Source organism: Diplotaxodon limnothrissa, linkage group LG5 (assembly GCF_057381915.1).
Source record: "Diplotaxodon limnothrissa isolate DT_005_m linkage group LG5, D_limnothrissa_male_GT1.1, whole genome shotgun sequence".
Taxonomy (NCBI): domain Eukaryota; kingdom Metazoa; phylum Chordata; class Actinopteri; order Cichliformes; family Cichlidae; genus Diplotaxodon; species Diplotaxodon limnothrissa.
Window position 1 is genome coordinate 37,359,042 of NC_140600.1, and position 15,274 is coordinate 37,374,315.

The 15,274-nt window shown below is 38.7% G+C and overlaps 1 protein-coding gene across 1 annotated transcript in view; it reads right to left on the reverse strand.

The window, feature by feature from the left end:
- Positions 1-15,274, reverse strand: part of r3hdm2 (R3H domain containing 2) — a 61,293-nt gene that overhangs the window by 16,967 nt on the left and 29,052 nt on the right. Inside the window, exons 3-15 of the mRNA XM_085353500.1 lie at positions 13,780-13,939; positions 13,195-13,350; positions 12,830-13,052; positions 12,185-12,226; positions 11,066-11,152; positions 10,798-10,918; positions 10,615-10,693; positions 9,990-10,049; positions 9,561-9,701; positions 8,132-8,240; positions 6,062-6,157; positions 4,941-4,972; positions 4,224-4,277 (exon numbers count right to left, since the gene is read on the reverse strand). Coding sequence (XP_085209626.1) covers positions 4,224-4,277; positions 4,941-4,972; positions 6,062-6,157; positions 8,132-8,240; positions 9,561-9,701; positions 9,990-10,049; positions 10,615-10,693; positions 10,798-10,918; positions 11,066-11,152; positions 12,185-12,226; positions 12,830-12,988 — 980 coding nt within the window. The 5' untranslated portion in view covers positions 12,989-13,052; positions 13,195-13,350; positions 13,780-13,939. The remainder of the gene's footprint in view (positions 1-4,223; positions 4,278-4,940; positions 4,973-6,061; positions 6,158-8,131; positions 8,241-9,560; positions 9,702-9,989; positions 10,050-10,614; positions 10,694-10,797; positions 10,919-11,065; positions 11,153-12,184; positions 12,227-12,829; positions 13,053-13,194; positions 13,351-13,779; positions 13,940-15,274) is intronic.

Consider the following 15,274-nt stretch of genomic DNA (forward strand, 5'->3'; position numbering starts at 1 on the left):
CAAAGACAGATTTCCAAGAGCTCAGCACACATTAACCATCTAAGGGTGCTTTCACACCTACCATGTTTGGTCTAGACTTTTTAAATTTTGTTTGATACCAACCAAAATCACTGTAGTTAAAACTTATGGACATATGGGCCTGGGTCCAGACCAAACAGTCAAACTTAACCTGACAAAAAGAGGTGGCTTCGGTCCAGAACGAGTTGTGTTTGTTTCTACTGTGAAAACTAGAACACTCTGTGGTAGAGGCTAGAGCAGGGGTGGGCAATTCCAGGCCTCGAGGGCCGGTGTCCCTGCAGGTTTTAGATCTCACCCTGAGTCAACACACCTGAATCACATGATTAGTTTGTTACCAGGCCTCTGGAGAACTTCAGGACATGTTGAGGAGCTAATTTAGCCATTTAAATCAGCTGTGTTGGTTCAAGGACACATCTAAAACCTGCAGGATACCGGCCCTCGAGGCCTGGAGTTGCCCACCCCTGGGCTAGAGAGAGGCCGAGACTGTTTTTAAATATCAAGGGACTTGAAGGGTTAAAACCTGACACCTTTCAGGTATATTGTGACAGAGCAATGGCATGTGAAAATAAAGAAAGTGAGGCCGGTATGTATGCATGTGTATATCAGACACATCCCCATCAAATCAGTATCAAGTCCACGTGGAACGTAAACTATTTTAGACTCCATTCACATAATAACCAGATCAGTTTAACAAAATATGAACCTAGTTTGTATTTCCAGGTGTGAAAAGGCCCAAAGACTGTAGACACCATTCCCATAGAGGACATATATACTTGCATAAACATGTTAAACATATTAACACAGATGAAACAATCATGCATGCACTTAAAAATGCATCGTCTTTTCACTGAGACAGCAAATAGCATAGAAACAAAACACACATACACTACTGAATTAATACCAAATGTACATAAACACTCATTAAGAGCAGATGTACATCAGCACTCAGACTCTCACACACAATACTTACAAAAATACACACTTACTACAACTGCTTCACCAATATAGTTCTTTAAGCTACACTGCTGTGTTCACACACAACGTGTTGTTGTGATGCTGTCACCCTAGATAAGGGTAGCTGCCAAGAAAACTAATGATCATGCTGAAACAGTAACCACCACTCTGAGGAAATCCACTATCACGTGAATGACTGGGTCTGCCAGTTAAGTGGCAGCATTAAGAATACTATTGTTCTAGCTGAACATGAAAGAAAAAAAAAAAAAGAAAGAAAGCGGAATTTATTAACTTTAAAACTTTAAAAAGAAAAATGCAACTGTGCTGCTAAAATATTGTAGAACAAAGACCCTGCATGCAAGAAAAAAAAAGCATAGAAAAGAAAAACAACCACCAGGGCTGTAAATGTTTTTTTACCCCATCACTGGAGGTTTATGAACAGAGTATGTCCATGTACAGAGAAAAGACTGGAATTAATTCATAATATGTCAGACAGGTTGTGGAAATCTCCATGATGAGCACGAAGATGTGTTTATGGTTGTAAAACCATAGTGATAGGCAGTAGTGCTTAAAAGGTGGCTGTGGCTCATAAATATTTCAGAGACCGAATTAATGGGGGGGGATCTATTTTGAGGCCTCTCTCCGCACAGCCTATTTTAAGGAAGGGTGGGTGCTCTGACATTCTCTGTACAAGCAGTCGCACACTTGTTCGCTTCGATCTGCAGACAAAGATGAGAGCAGGATGAGAAGAAAGAGGAGGAGGGATTCTGCTGTTGATCACATGATATTTCATCTCCCCACGACAGCATTCCCCCATCACATGCACAAACAAGGGAAGGAGGGGGAGATAAGACTCCTGGTGTTCTGCACCTCAATCATTTTCCTTGTTAGATGTTATTATAGCCAAAGAGCTTTTATGTGGGTTCATTAAACTGAAGAACATCAACAAGTCTGTGATTTTAGGGGTGTATTTTAACAGCATGCATTCTCTAAAAGGTTAAAATTTCTTATAAGCACATTTAGATGGAAAGAAAAACACTTCAAACATACATAATTCTGTTTCAATTCCCATGTTAAACTTCTAAAATTTTCATAAATTAAGTGATAACAGAATTTTTTTTTTAAGTGGACTACTCATATGGTTAAAAAAAAAAACTTAAAAAATTCTTAAATATGACAGAAGGGTCATGTCTGAAAACGTCTACATTTCACTACACAAACACATGTTACAAACAGCAGAACATATATTAGATCCTGTTTATATTTACAGAATAAAAACACTGGAATTACCATCTTGTACGCCTTCACCAGTTTTATCAATGTTTGTCTGGCCTCTGCCTTTAAGCTTTTGTATACAAAATGCCAAAACTTTATCCTATTATTAATCTAAATCTTACAAGTGGATTATTCCATAAGAATTTTAAAGCCTAGCCCAAAAACATGGCCTATCTGATTTTTTTTTACCTTTGACCACCAAATTCCAAATCAGTTCATCCTAATCCAAATGAAAATTTCCAGTAACTCCCTAAAGGCAGCATTTTCAAAACAACAGAATGTGATGCCAAGTGTAGAGGCATGAAAACCATATATGAAAACCAGGCTCAAGACCCACCTTTTTAATTTAGCTTTTACTTAGCGTTTATTTATTTTATGCTTATTTATTCTATCCTGTTATTCTATTATTAATTTAGACTTTACCTAATATTTATTGATTTTATTCTTATTCATTTTTTAATCTTCTTACTCTATTTATATTTATATTTATATTGTATCCTGTTCTTATTTATTTTATCATTTTACCCTGTATATATCCTATTGTGTCATATCTCCAGTGTTTCCTCAGAGGGCGCTCTCTGCACCGGGGCTGTGATCGACTGTGGCTGCTGGGTCTCTGGGGGTCCTCTCAGCCTGGCTGGGGGGCTCCTTGGCCTCCCTCCTGCTGTGTGCCCAGCCTGGAGGCTGCGGTCTGTGACCGGTGCAGACGGCTCCCTGTTATAGTGTTTCCTCACTTGGCTCATGCGAGCCCAGCCCAATTTTTACTCTTTAAGTGTGCGCGTGTGTGTGTGTGTGTGTGTGGGGGGGGGGGGGGGGGGTGGGGGGGGGGGGGGGGTATGTGTGTATTCACATCATTTATGTTAATGAGAGTGTGGGGAGTGAGTTGGAGGGTGGGGTGGGCTGCTTTTAACTATGTAAAGCACTTTGTGCTACATTTTTTTTTGTATGAAAAGTGCTTTATAAATAAAGATTGATTGATTGATTGATATTTATATTTATTGATTCACAAGTTACCAACGTATTTGCTCCTCCAATTAAACCAAGTACACATGCGTACCAAAACATTAATACCACTCCTAAACGGCAAAGACACATTAGATCTTAAGGTTTGTAATGTGTTTATGTTGAGCAGCGACAAAGCTCCACTAACAGAGGTTAGTTTAAGGACAAGTGGAAATGTTGGTATTGCAGGATACGCCACAACACGCCTGATCTGTTCAGGCAACATAAAACACTACAAGGATCTGATGATAATATCTGAGTAGCATGGGATAGCTATAGAAATCAGAGTCAAAGCTGAGGCAGGTCGAACAGTTTGGGCACAAAGGTCTAAAAGCATGTTAAGCATGCAAACAAAGATATTTTTAGTATCTCTTTGGACTTTTAACTTTAGTTTTTATATACAAGTATTTATTGATGCATGAGACATTTTTATGGCTTCCATCTAAGAGACTACACAGTACTCATTAGTAATCATGAACATCTCCCAACACTGTATAGATGAAAGTAGAAAGTATTTATCAATAAGGAAAATTATTAGTTGTTGGACACAAAATATAAAGGGCCTCGTGGTTCTTATTTTCAAATGACCATGTCAGTTGGAGAGCACTACTGCACATGCGCACTACTTGTATATTTTATGCAATACTATGCAACATTTGACATGTTAACAAAAACTACAAGACTGAGTCAACCACAAAACAAACAGATTACTGTGAAAGCAATGCAGTTACTTTGTGTAAAAATGTGGTTGATGGTGGATGGGTGGAAGGGTAAGTAGGTCAGTGAGTCCCCAGTGAAACCACAAAGCAGCCATGCATGGGTCTTGGGAAGCCCAAAAGTGCAATGCTGGAATAGCCATTAATCAGCCGACTATGCCAAGCAAAGATAACCACCACAGGTCACCACTATCATCACCAAACCACTTTGAAAAATGGGCATGGCAACACACAAGTCAGTCAGCAGTAGCCCAATACCTAAAGATCTGCCTCCTCTTTTGAGAGCTAGAGCAGTAGCCCTCAGTGGAAAGTCTGTTGGGGTTAACATTAGGAGAAAACGCTAGAGTTACAGGACTGGAGTGGAAAACAGGATAGGGTTTATAGAAGAATGACAACGAGTGGTGTAAGAGGTAGAGGAAGGTTCATTGCAACTTTCACCACCCAAAGAAATAAGGGAGAAAAACAAAATGCACACAAGGCAAAAAGTTGACTGGTCAATCATTCCCGTTTCTCTCAGCATATTATATCATACTCTTTCAAGTTCAACGGACAGGATGCTTAGGGGTCGTCTTAGTCTAACTGCCTGTGAGTCAAATTATTTTCTTATTAAAATAAGAGAGAAGGAAAAAAGTGGCATTCCACTATGCACAAATCTCTCTCAAACACAGTGTCACTCAAAGTAATTTTAACACAAAACATCAGGAAAATTAGAAAATTAATCATTTGAAAGAAAAAAAGATTTAAAAAAAAAAAAAGCGAAATTTGATTTCTTCTCTACAATCAAATTTTACCCAAGGCAAACTTGCAAGAAGTCAAAAATTAAACTCATACAGATACTTCTTAATATTTTAATGAGGTAGCTGCCTACCTCTCATAACTAAAACCTAACACAATACAGTGTTAATAGGAGAGATGGCCATGATGAAGTCTATGAACTACAAACATTGAAGTCTTCAGAAGAACGTAGGATCTTACCTGTTGTCATTGATGTATCCATTTTGAGAAGACTGTAAAAAAAAGGACACCTGCACATTATGAAATGTATAATTCTTTCAAGAGCACTTAAGACAAGCAGTGTTTTCCATTTCAAAAAGGTTTACAGGCTTGGATTTATGAGTATTTGGCATAAAATAAAGCACAGATTCCCAGTGTGGGATCAAGAACCTCACAAGAGACTGCAAATTCAGTGTGACAAATAATAAGGACCCATTTCTCAACAGTCTACACTTTCAACAAGGACTACTCTTGCCAGCAGTCCAACCCGGTGCCATGTGAGTGAGCGCGTCTGAGATGAGGGACTCACTGGAAAGGCAGCACGATGAAACTCTGAAGGATCTGTAATGCTATGGCTATGGCTCTGAGGTTGAATGACCCTACTACATAACTCTCTTAATGGGGGGGGGATAAAAAGGATTTTTTTTTTTCTTTCTAACGCGTTTGTTACGAACTGCAGATTCCAGGATTATCACATGATTCTGATCACTTACTTTCTAATAATATCCCAAAAAGTTGGGAAGTGCTTAAGATCAGTAAGCCCAAGGTGTTACCTTTAGCTAAGTGGAGAACAGACTATATGGCTCCAAACAACTCAAAAAACACTAAACACTAATGATAGAGGAGGACGAATACCTCAGACATCTCACATTGAACACAAATCAAAGCAGCTAATAGGACGGATAAATCCAGCTAACATAAAGTCTTTCTGATCTTAACTCTTTAAGATCATTATGTGTAAATGTGCTTAAAATGTAGGTTCTTCCTGAAAAACAACAAACTGTACTGAACTTTACTAATTCTGCCAAGACAAACAGTCAGAAATCCCATTAAATTATGTCCAAAGCTTGTTTATGTCGACCACAAGCATCTGGTCAAAATACAACTGTCAATTATTCAACCCAAGAAAAAGAACAGTTCATTAAAAGTCAGTTTAACACATAAAGTAAATTACTAAGTGAAGGTAATTGTTGATATTGTGGAAGTTTATCACAAAGAAATTAATTTCTGAGTAAACCTGACTGAGTAAACACTGGTGCTGTTGACATATGAGGAAATATGCACTGCAAGCACTTGCTCCTCCATCCATGTTCAATACTTACTTCTCGGGCAAAGATCCGGTCTCGTACCCGCTGATATTCTTCCTCTCGCTCTTCAATGGACTTGCTACGCCGCCCGTCCTGCAGCGGCACGCGGATCTAACATTTGGGGAGAGAATGACAATGTAAAATAATTAAGCATGCAATTTAATTTTCAAACACGTATAGTCACACTTTGTGCAACCTGCTGTCAAGAAAAGTAGCAGCAATGCACAAGATAACAATAGCATGTGAGGAAGGGCAGATGTCTGTTGTCAAAACAAGACAGCAGAATGAAAACTGTGCGAAGTGAGTGTTCAAGGGATGAGTCAGCATGGGAATTTTTAACACCACAAACGTGAGAGAACATAGAATCATAGAAGACAGCATGACAAATCTGTGCAAGCATTAGGAAAAAGTGTCATAGCCCCAAACAAACACTGCTGAAATGAATAAAATGGTGTGATAAACTTGGTCCAGAAAACAAAATAAACAAAATCAATTTTGAGACAGAGAATCTAATTCCAAAGTGGAGAATTGTCTCTGTATTTGAAAATGTCCAATTTAAGGTTTAATTTAAAATCTAAAGAGCTACTCAAATATCGAAGCATACAAAGATCAAGTTCCTTTTGAAATAAACTGAAAATGTTTTTATAAAAGTGTATAATTTTATAGCTCTTCAACATAGATCAAATTTAACAATACAGCAGATAAATTCGAGTTTTGCACTGAATTTCTGTGCTACATGTTTCACAATTGTGGGGTCCCCAAAGCTGTCACATTATGACCACCACTGCAGGGAACTTCGTTACTCTTTTGGGTGCAACACACAGGTCCTCAGGGGATCTTGTACACAGACTCGAGCATCGATGATCATTTAATTCCTGTAAATTCTAAGCCAAAGCCAAAACAGTTTGGATTTCCTCTAATACATTCCCTAATTTGATTACTGGAAAGCTCTAAAAAGACACTCATAACTGCTGATGGGGAGTTTGGATACACTCAGAAAAACCTTCTGCTGCTGTCTTTCTCTGACCTTTGCTGTTGGAATAAGGTAATTAACATTCATCTGTACTAGTGGTCATAATGTTAGGCTTAGCCATCAAGAAGATTTTGAAATGTCTTAAAGACTATGAACTGTATGAAAGTAGGAGGACGATAACTAATACAGAAATGATATTGGTGATGCTAGGTTAGAAAGGAAATGGTGCAGTCAAGCAGTTCCCAGTCATCATCCTAAATTTATCACCACAATTTAGCAATAAGAAAAGATTCTGTATATGGAAACCATAGGATGTGAAACCAAGCAAAAAGCTAAAATGCAATGGTTGCATCAGGATCAGACAGAAAAATGCAATTATTTGTACATAGCCTAGGAATGCAATATATGTGGTATGTTTCCAGATTCTGCAGATTAAAAATGTATCAATTTTCATATTTGATAACAAATGCAGTTTCACTCCTAACTGATAACTGTGCTACTTTAACAGTATACTGTAAGCCAATGGCCATTCTGTGGCCAAACCCTGCATTCTATCATAACTGTTACTGACACAGCTAATTAGCCTCCTCAGTAAGGTTATGTAAGATGACTACAGGACTGAGCCAAGAAATTGCTGCAATGCTTGTTGTTCACACATCCAGATGCCTCGGCAATCTGTTGTCTGACTGAATGAAAACATGTCAAACACCACATGCCATTAAATCCAGCTATGTCCCTTTATTTTTGTGGGGCCATCTCCAAAAGCTGTAACATGTGGCAGCAAGATTGAGAACTAGCTTTACATACAGTGTTTCTTTTAAAGTTATTAAGAAAAACTATTTGAGACAAGCCTACAGAAGCTTTTGTTACTCAGCGAGGAATCCAACTCATTGGTGGAGCTAAAAACACTAGCATGCGTGGAAAGTGACAAAAACAAACAAACAAATGAACCACTGTATACACACAAAAAATTACAAGGTACCAGTGTGTGAATGTGTGTGTGAATGGGTGGATGACTGGATATGTAAAGCGCTTTGGGGTCCTTAGGGACTAGTAAAGCGCTATACAAATACAGGCCATTTACCATTTACTTGTGATAACAATCGATGTACCTGATTATCATCTTTATCCATGCTAGCATCATCTCTCTTAAGGATGAACTTCTTCTGGAAGTCCATGTTGCGTTCATCCTTGATGTGTTCAGAGAACCTTTGTTCTGGGCTATACAACCAAAAAAAACAAACGTTGTGGAGGACAAAAAGCATACTTTTAAACATGAGCTCGTTTCACACATGAATTCAAGACAAGAATTTTGGGAGAATCTGGGAAAGAAACTGTTGTCCAAAGCTCTAAAGCACTGCCCCACATGTGTCACAGCAGGAGTTAATTTGCGTCAGCTGGGTTCTTAATACTGGAAATATTCTGCTTAAGTAAATCGTGCATGAGACAGGACACTAGCTTTGAACTCACAAGACTATTGCCTGCAATGCTGTCACATCCGTGCAAATCAAACTCCACATGGGGGATTTGACAGTTAAAGAAAGCTTAATGCCCAATCTGACAGTGTCAGACATGATGTTCTTAAATGCACTTCCATCCAATCATGCCTAGAAAAGTTGAGTGGATTTCTGAAAACTAATATAGTAAATAAACCTAGATAAAACTGAACTGGTGAAATTTTGTGAACTATAGGGAAAAAACAGTAAATTTTGCAATGCTGGTACCTCCAAAGGGAGTCAAATGTTTTGTTCTTTCATTTCTAGATCTAACGATTTGTCAACATGTTCTTTAACAAATCCTCACATAGTATTTTTGTCCACTTTAACATCTAAGGCAGCAGTCCCCAACCCCCGGGCCTCGGACCGGTACCGGTCCGTGAGTCGCTTGGTACCGGGCCGCGAGAGTTGAGGCTCAGGTGTGAAATGTATGGTTTTCAGGGTTTTTAATCGGTTTTCAGCGTTATTTTGTTATTGTTTTTATCGTTAACTCTGTTTTCCTGGGTCTTTTCACGTGTGTTATGAATAAATCTTTTTTTTCGGTACCGGTACTAGTTTTATTTTGTTGTATTTATCCACGACACCTTAAAGGCCGGCTTGTGAAAATATTGTCGGGCATAAACCGGTCCGTGGCGCCAAAAAGGTTGGGGACCGCTGATCTAAGGTGAAACTGCTGCTGGCACAATCGATACCTCAATACAAGTATTATTTATATTAAAAATGTACTTCTTTCTTAGTTGAAACAATGGTACAGAGTTAAATAAAACTGATAAAAATCTATTAGATTTTTTTGGGGGGGGTGCGATACATGCAGGGAGTCAAACTTGTGTGCTGAGTGTTTTTTCCACCACAGCCAATGTCCTAATTTGAACTTATTTAATGAACAGTAATTAAATCTAAAATAAAGTTTTTGTGTACTCTTGCTGATATCACATACATTGCCTCTTGTGTTTTGTCTTGGAACAGGATTGAACTTTGAGCATTAATTTGACGTTCTAACTAACCAGACTAGTTGAAATCTGAGCCAAAGACAAACTACACTCACATGCGTGTGTTGCCCGTCTTGTTGATGATGACAGCCTTTCCCGTCTGATCCACATTATGGTCCATGCCAAAGTAGGCAGCCACACGGTGCAGCAGCATACGATGATAAGAAGTCATTTGTGGAAACTTCTTATACTGGTTACTGAAACAGAGATAAAAATGCATGAAGCAGGTTATTTCAACAGAGCAAATTACCCACAGCTGGGTTTTAATTCTCTGATTATTTAGGACATTTGAAAAACAATATTTATAAAGGATAAAGATAGATTTTCAAACTGTTAGGATACACAAATAGTATTCTTAATTACAGAATACACAACTACAACTTAACATAATTCTCTCATTTCCTCAGCACACTATAAATAATAAGAACTGAAGGTGGGAGGGCTAAATTTAAAAACATGTGAGTGATATGAAGAACGTGGCTTACTTGTCGTCATTAATGAACTCCAGGATATCTTGTTCCAGTTTAAGCAGCATCATTCGATCCCTGGTGAGCCATAGAGGGAAAGCGAGTGAGGGACAGATCAGAGAGGTGAGCAAGACGCTGAATAGTGGAGCAAGTATACTACTGACATGTCATTACACACACACACACACACACACACACACACACACAACAAAAAAAAAAAGTGTTCTCAAAATTCAGGACACCAAAATTTGCTGTTTTTCAGATATCTAAAAAAGTAAAATTCATGTACAGAAGCCTGTACAGGCGTAGATCGTATCTCATGACACAACATCCAATTTTTCAGGATGAAAATGAAGATATTTAGAGAGTGCAGATTTTTTTTAACAACTAGTCAAAAACAAATGATATTTGATTTTACAATAAAAAAAAATGCAATTTAAATAAAATCATTGCTATCAAGTTTGATATTATTTCATATTTTCATAGTTTGGACAAAGAACTGCACTATTTGAGCCTGTTAAAAAATGGGAAAAATCAATTTTATAAATTGATTGGTATAAATCAATAGCACTTATCTTACTTAATAAGTAATTTATTATTGTGCTCGTCTTATTACCAACATGTTTATCCGTCAGACCCGTACCTGGGATTGTTTTTCAGTGTGTTGACCAGAAACTCGTGAACGTCGATGCCTGTGGAGTCAGTATATTCCTGACTGGAGTCTATTAAAAAAACAAAAAGGGAGGGGGGGGGCATAATCAGACAGAGTTAAGGGAAGATGTTGATAGGAAAAGATACTTTTATGAAGTGAGAGTTTGCATCTTACCACGTGACAGCATCTTTCGGGGAGTCTTGTCCTTCTTCTCCTCTTCATTTTCATACTCGTCCTTCGAGGACTTCTCCTCCTCTTTGTCAGATGGACAGCTGATGTGAAGCTGGATGATATCCTAGAAAACCGCTTTTCATTATTACACAAATTGCAGGTTGTGCATTTACTAATTTTGCCTATTAAGCATTGTAAATCCCGTCAAAACAGACTTGCAAACCACAAAAAACCAAAAAAAACAACCAAAAAATAAAACAAAACACGTTACCGATTCTGGTGGTCCATCATTGGAAAACGGACCGGAGGACTCTTCACACACTGCAAGACTTCGTACCAGCTTCAGTTTGGCATTAGACTGAAAGATTACCACACAAATTATCTGTAAGGCTAATGTGTTACAATTTTATATTCTAAACACAGAAATAGTGCGATTTGCTCTAAGCTAGATTTTAGATTTTATGCTCAGACTTTCCAACTATAATTTACTACAACAACATACTATTACATCTATCCATGTGTAAAATACAAGCACCTAGCATTTTGATACAAGGAAACTCTGAATTTCATTAACATCGTTGTGTACCATGCCAAAATTCTGATGTTAGGCTTTCTATCGCATAAACAACAGCATAAATGTCTCTCGAGCCTTCAGGACAATGATATTAGCTAATGAAGAAAGACCCAAGATGGCACAGGGCTAACACAAATCTTCAATACAGCATATGTAATGACAACACTTCATTTGTTAGTTAAAACCCCAGAGAAAATTAAACCTTTAAGTGACATGATGAGAGCCATTATCTAATGAAAGCATTGGGAACTAGTTAAGCAAGGTATGTCATACTAAAATACCATTCCAAAAACGCAATAACTGGGTTGAACTCTCATAATCAAGAATGACTAAACACTGGTATGTCATATTTATCAATGTCCGAATGTCCAAAATCAATTACACATACATATAAGTAAGGTAAAGCCAGTTTAAGAGAGCTACAGTATCCATAACTCATTACTAACATAACTGAATGAAAATGTTACTTTACTATGCTACGTACAATTTGGTCGCCATACTCACGAAACAGCTGACCTGATTTTCTTTTTCCCTTTACTCTGCAAACCAACATCTAGTTGTAAAATGTAACTGGTTGTATCTGTTTTTCTCTTATCATTACAGAGGTCAGTCTAACACAGCTACTTTTAAAGTTGGACTTAAGATTTTAAGCCAATAAAGGAGGTGCTCCTCTGTAGTTGAGAGGATTACAGTGTTAATAATGGAAGGTCGCCTTATACAAACAAACAAAATAGCACGGGGATTATTTCAAGGAATTAAGAATAAACTTGAATAAATTTATTTAAAAAGAAAAAAAATCTAACCACAGACACTTACCTTGGCCCTTTTCCTTCCATGGCTGTGGTTAGGAGCCCGCTTCTAAAAGAATAGTTTATTGAATCATTTTATTAATTAAATTACAGTATATTAGACACAAACTAAATAGGGTACATAAAGTTGAGGAGTAAATGAACATGTGTGTAAGAAATTGTTCTGCATTCATCAGTATAAACCATAATGAGGTTTAAATATTACTGGCTAACTCAAAGCTTCTACACAACATGTGGGATAATAACGCTATTGTTCGTTGATTAAAAAACCTGCAGCAAAATAAGGAATAAAATTTTTGGTAATGTGTTACTCAAAAGACAACAATGTTTGTCAAGCACAATAAGATATTTGCCAATAAAATAGAAGGTAAAGGTAGCTTCATTTGAAAAAAATAATAATAATATGAATTTCCTGACTTGAATCCACCTCATCCGTAACATCCGTAACACCAACAATAATTGGTTAGCTTACTAGTCACAAAACAAAACAAACAGCTGATTACTGGGTATTGTTACCAGCCCTGAAATTCAACAATGGTCCTTCTCAAGAGAGGAAATGCGTTAGAACTATGTGGAATACAACTTCCTTTCTTTTCTTTTTTTAACATCTAAATGCAAACTTACTATCACCAGTATGATCAACTTCTCCTACCTGTGCATCCTGTGGAGAGCTATCATCCGGCTCCAGGCTCTCTCCAGTTCCTTCTTTGGTGCCCTGTGGTTGAGGGGAGGTCTTGCCTCGACTGCAGGGCTCAATAAGTGGCCCACTCTCTCCCTCCTGCTGGATGTCCGTTGTCAGGCTCACTGACATCTTTTTAGGGGAAAGGGGGGAGGGTGGGAGTGGGGAGGGGGTTGGGTGGAGGACCCAGCAGTGGCTGAGAAAAAAAAAAAAAAAAAAGAAGATAGATATAAGAAGGGGAAGTTCTGCACTCGCTGCATAGAATGGCTACCCACTTGGCAAAAACTGTGCAAGGAAAGCCAAAAAAGACAGAGAGAATGTACTTTAACACCATTTACCTGTAGGTGGTACCAGATCGGAGCTGGACTCTGTTCACTGAGTCTGGACAGGAACCACACGGAAAGATGTGGGGACCCACTAACGTAGTGTACTCGACTGGGCTGCAGCAGGGGGCGAAGTGCAGTCCATAGCAAGTCTTAGCCTCTGGGGAAGGGCTATAAGGACAAGAGAGAGAAAAATCCCCAAATTATGATACATAATACACATATACATACATATATATAAATGTAACATTTTACTGCGCTTTGTGACACTCAAGTGGAGTTGAGTGGGGGAACACAGCAGCTGAAAGCTCAACCTAACAGCAGCAACTTTAAAAAGTAGCATCTAAAAACTTTTTAGGTTTAAATTAGGGAGGCTATTTTTGGTTATTTGGTTCTTGTTTTTTTTAAAAACATCAGACAAAAATAAATCACAGTTTGTAAATGAAAAAAAACTAGAAATGCAGAAGTAACTAATTTTAGTAACTAATTTTAAGGTCTACATTTCCCAACATAGGTGCAAAACCTGCTCTCAATGACACACCTTTAGGATAACCTTAGAAAAACAACATGCACATGGGGGGAAAAAAAAAAGATATCTACAGCAATCAGATGAATTGAAGAGGCAGCAGCCAGCCAGCCAGACAAGTGGGAGGGGCACCAAACGACCGGCCACCACCTCAGGGGTCCTCAGCGGCCTCTCTCTCCTTCTCTCGCTCTTCAGCTTAGTGCAGCAGCATGGTCTGTCCTACAGTCAGGAGTCCTGTATACCAAGAGCAGAAGAGGAAGACACGGATGACGTCATGTTTCACACACTGAGTGACTCATCGCTGCTGCTGTTGCTATTTCTAAGAGGGAGGGGGACAAAGCAGCTGAAAGCTCAAAACCTAGCAGCAGGCAGGTTTTAAAAAGTAGCAGCTAAAGCAGGATTAATCTTCCTTAAACTGCTAAATTGTTGACTTTGTCACTGCTTATAATTAGTTTCTACAGTGTGGGCTCCATGTTTCACGATGTGCTTTCTGAGAAAGCGCTAAAAATGTGTTCCTCCTCTGCAATTCATCCCAGCAGAAAGGTAGCAGACACACACCATCTGGCAGAGTCTAGCACACTGAAAATTTCTGCCTGTTTAAAAAAAAAGGTCCTGAACAGTGCCAACAGTACTTTTTTAAAATTCTGGTGTCATGCAAGAACAGCAACACAGCCTCACTAGCAAATAAACGGTCATATAGTCCTATATTCCTCCATCACACAGGAGTAAAAACAGCACGTTGTGCAGCTTTGTTAATATAATTGTATAAATAAAATAAGTACGCTTGTTGTATTATGTGCACTGCGTGCACTGATTCATGTACATCCATGCCTGTACCACTGTGCCATGCTGTAGAACAGAATAGATACAGTGTTCAAAATGAGGCAGGGATTCCCAGTGTGGGAAAGACCCAGGCAATGTAACAGCAAAGTCGTCATCAGCAGCATTACACTACATCACTGACCAGGGCACCCACAGGTCCCAGCCATATTCTGCTTACACAAAACTTCAGCTACGCCGACATGTGGCCGACTTGATCATATAAGAATAATATCATGCTCCTGCTTGACCGCACTCTGCAGGGCAGTTTTGCACAAAGAGAGTGAAAGATTTTTGATTCACAAGCAAATATATTCATTCATTTCGAACGTCAGTCTCAAATCTCCTGGCTGAGCAAACTGTGCAAGCTTAATGTAAGGGAGGGGCTGCAGGAGAAATTGTGAATCAGAGCCAGTAGTGGGGTGCTTATGAATAAACCGGCTTTACCTATCCCCTCCTCCTCTGCCCATCCCTCGCTTATGATCTCTGCTCTATCAACACTCCTCCCAGTTTCTTACACGCGTGCACGCACACACACACTAGCCCAAGGGGTTGCCAAGGAGATGATAACGTCATTCTGAACTAGTGCCATTTGTGCTGAGGGAGTACCAGTGAAACAGGAAGAAAAACAATGATATTAAAAATAAATAAAAGGATTTCAGTGTACAGAGAGAGATATGGAAGGACAGTAGCAGAGAAAATACAGCAAGAAAAAAAAAAAGAAACAGCAAGAGCCCGGATACGCCATTA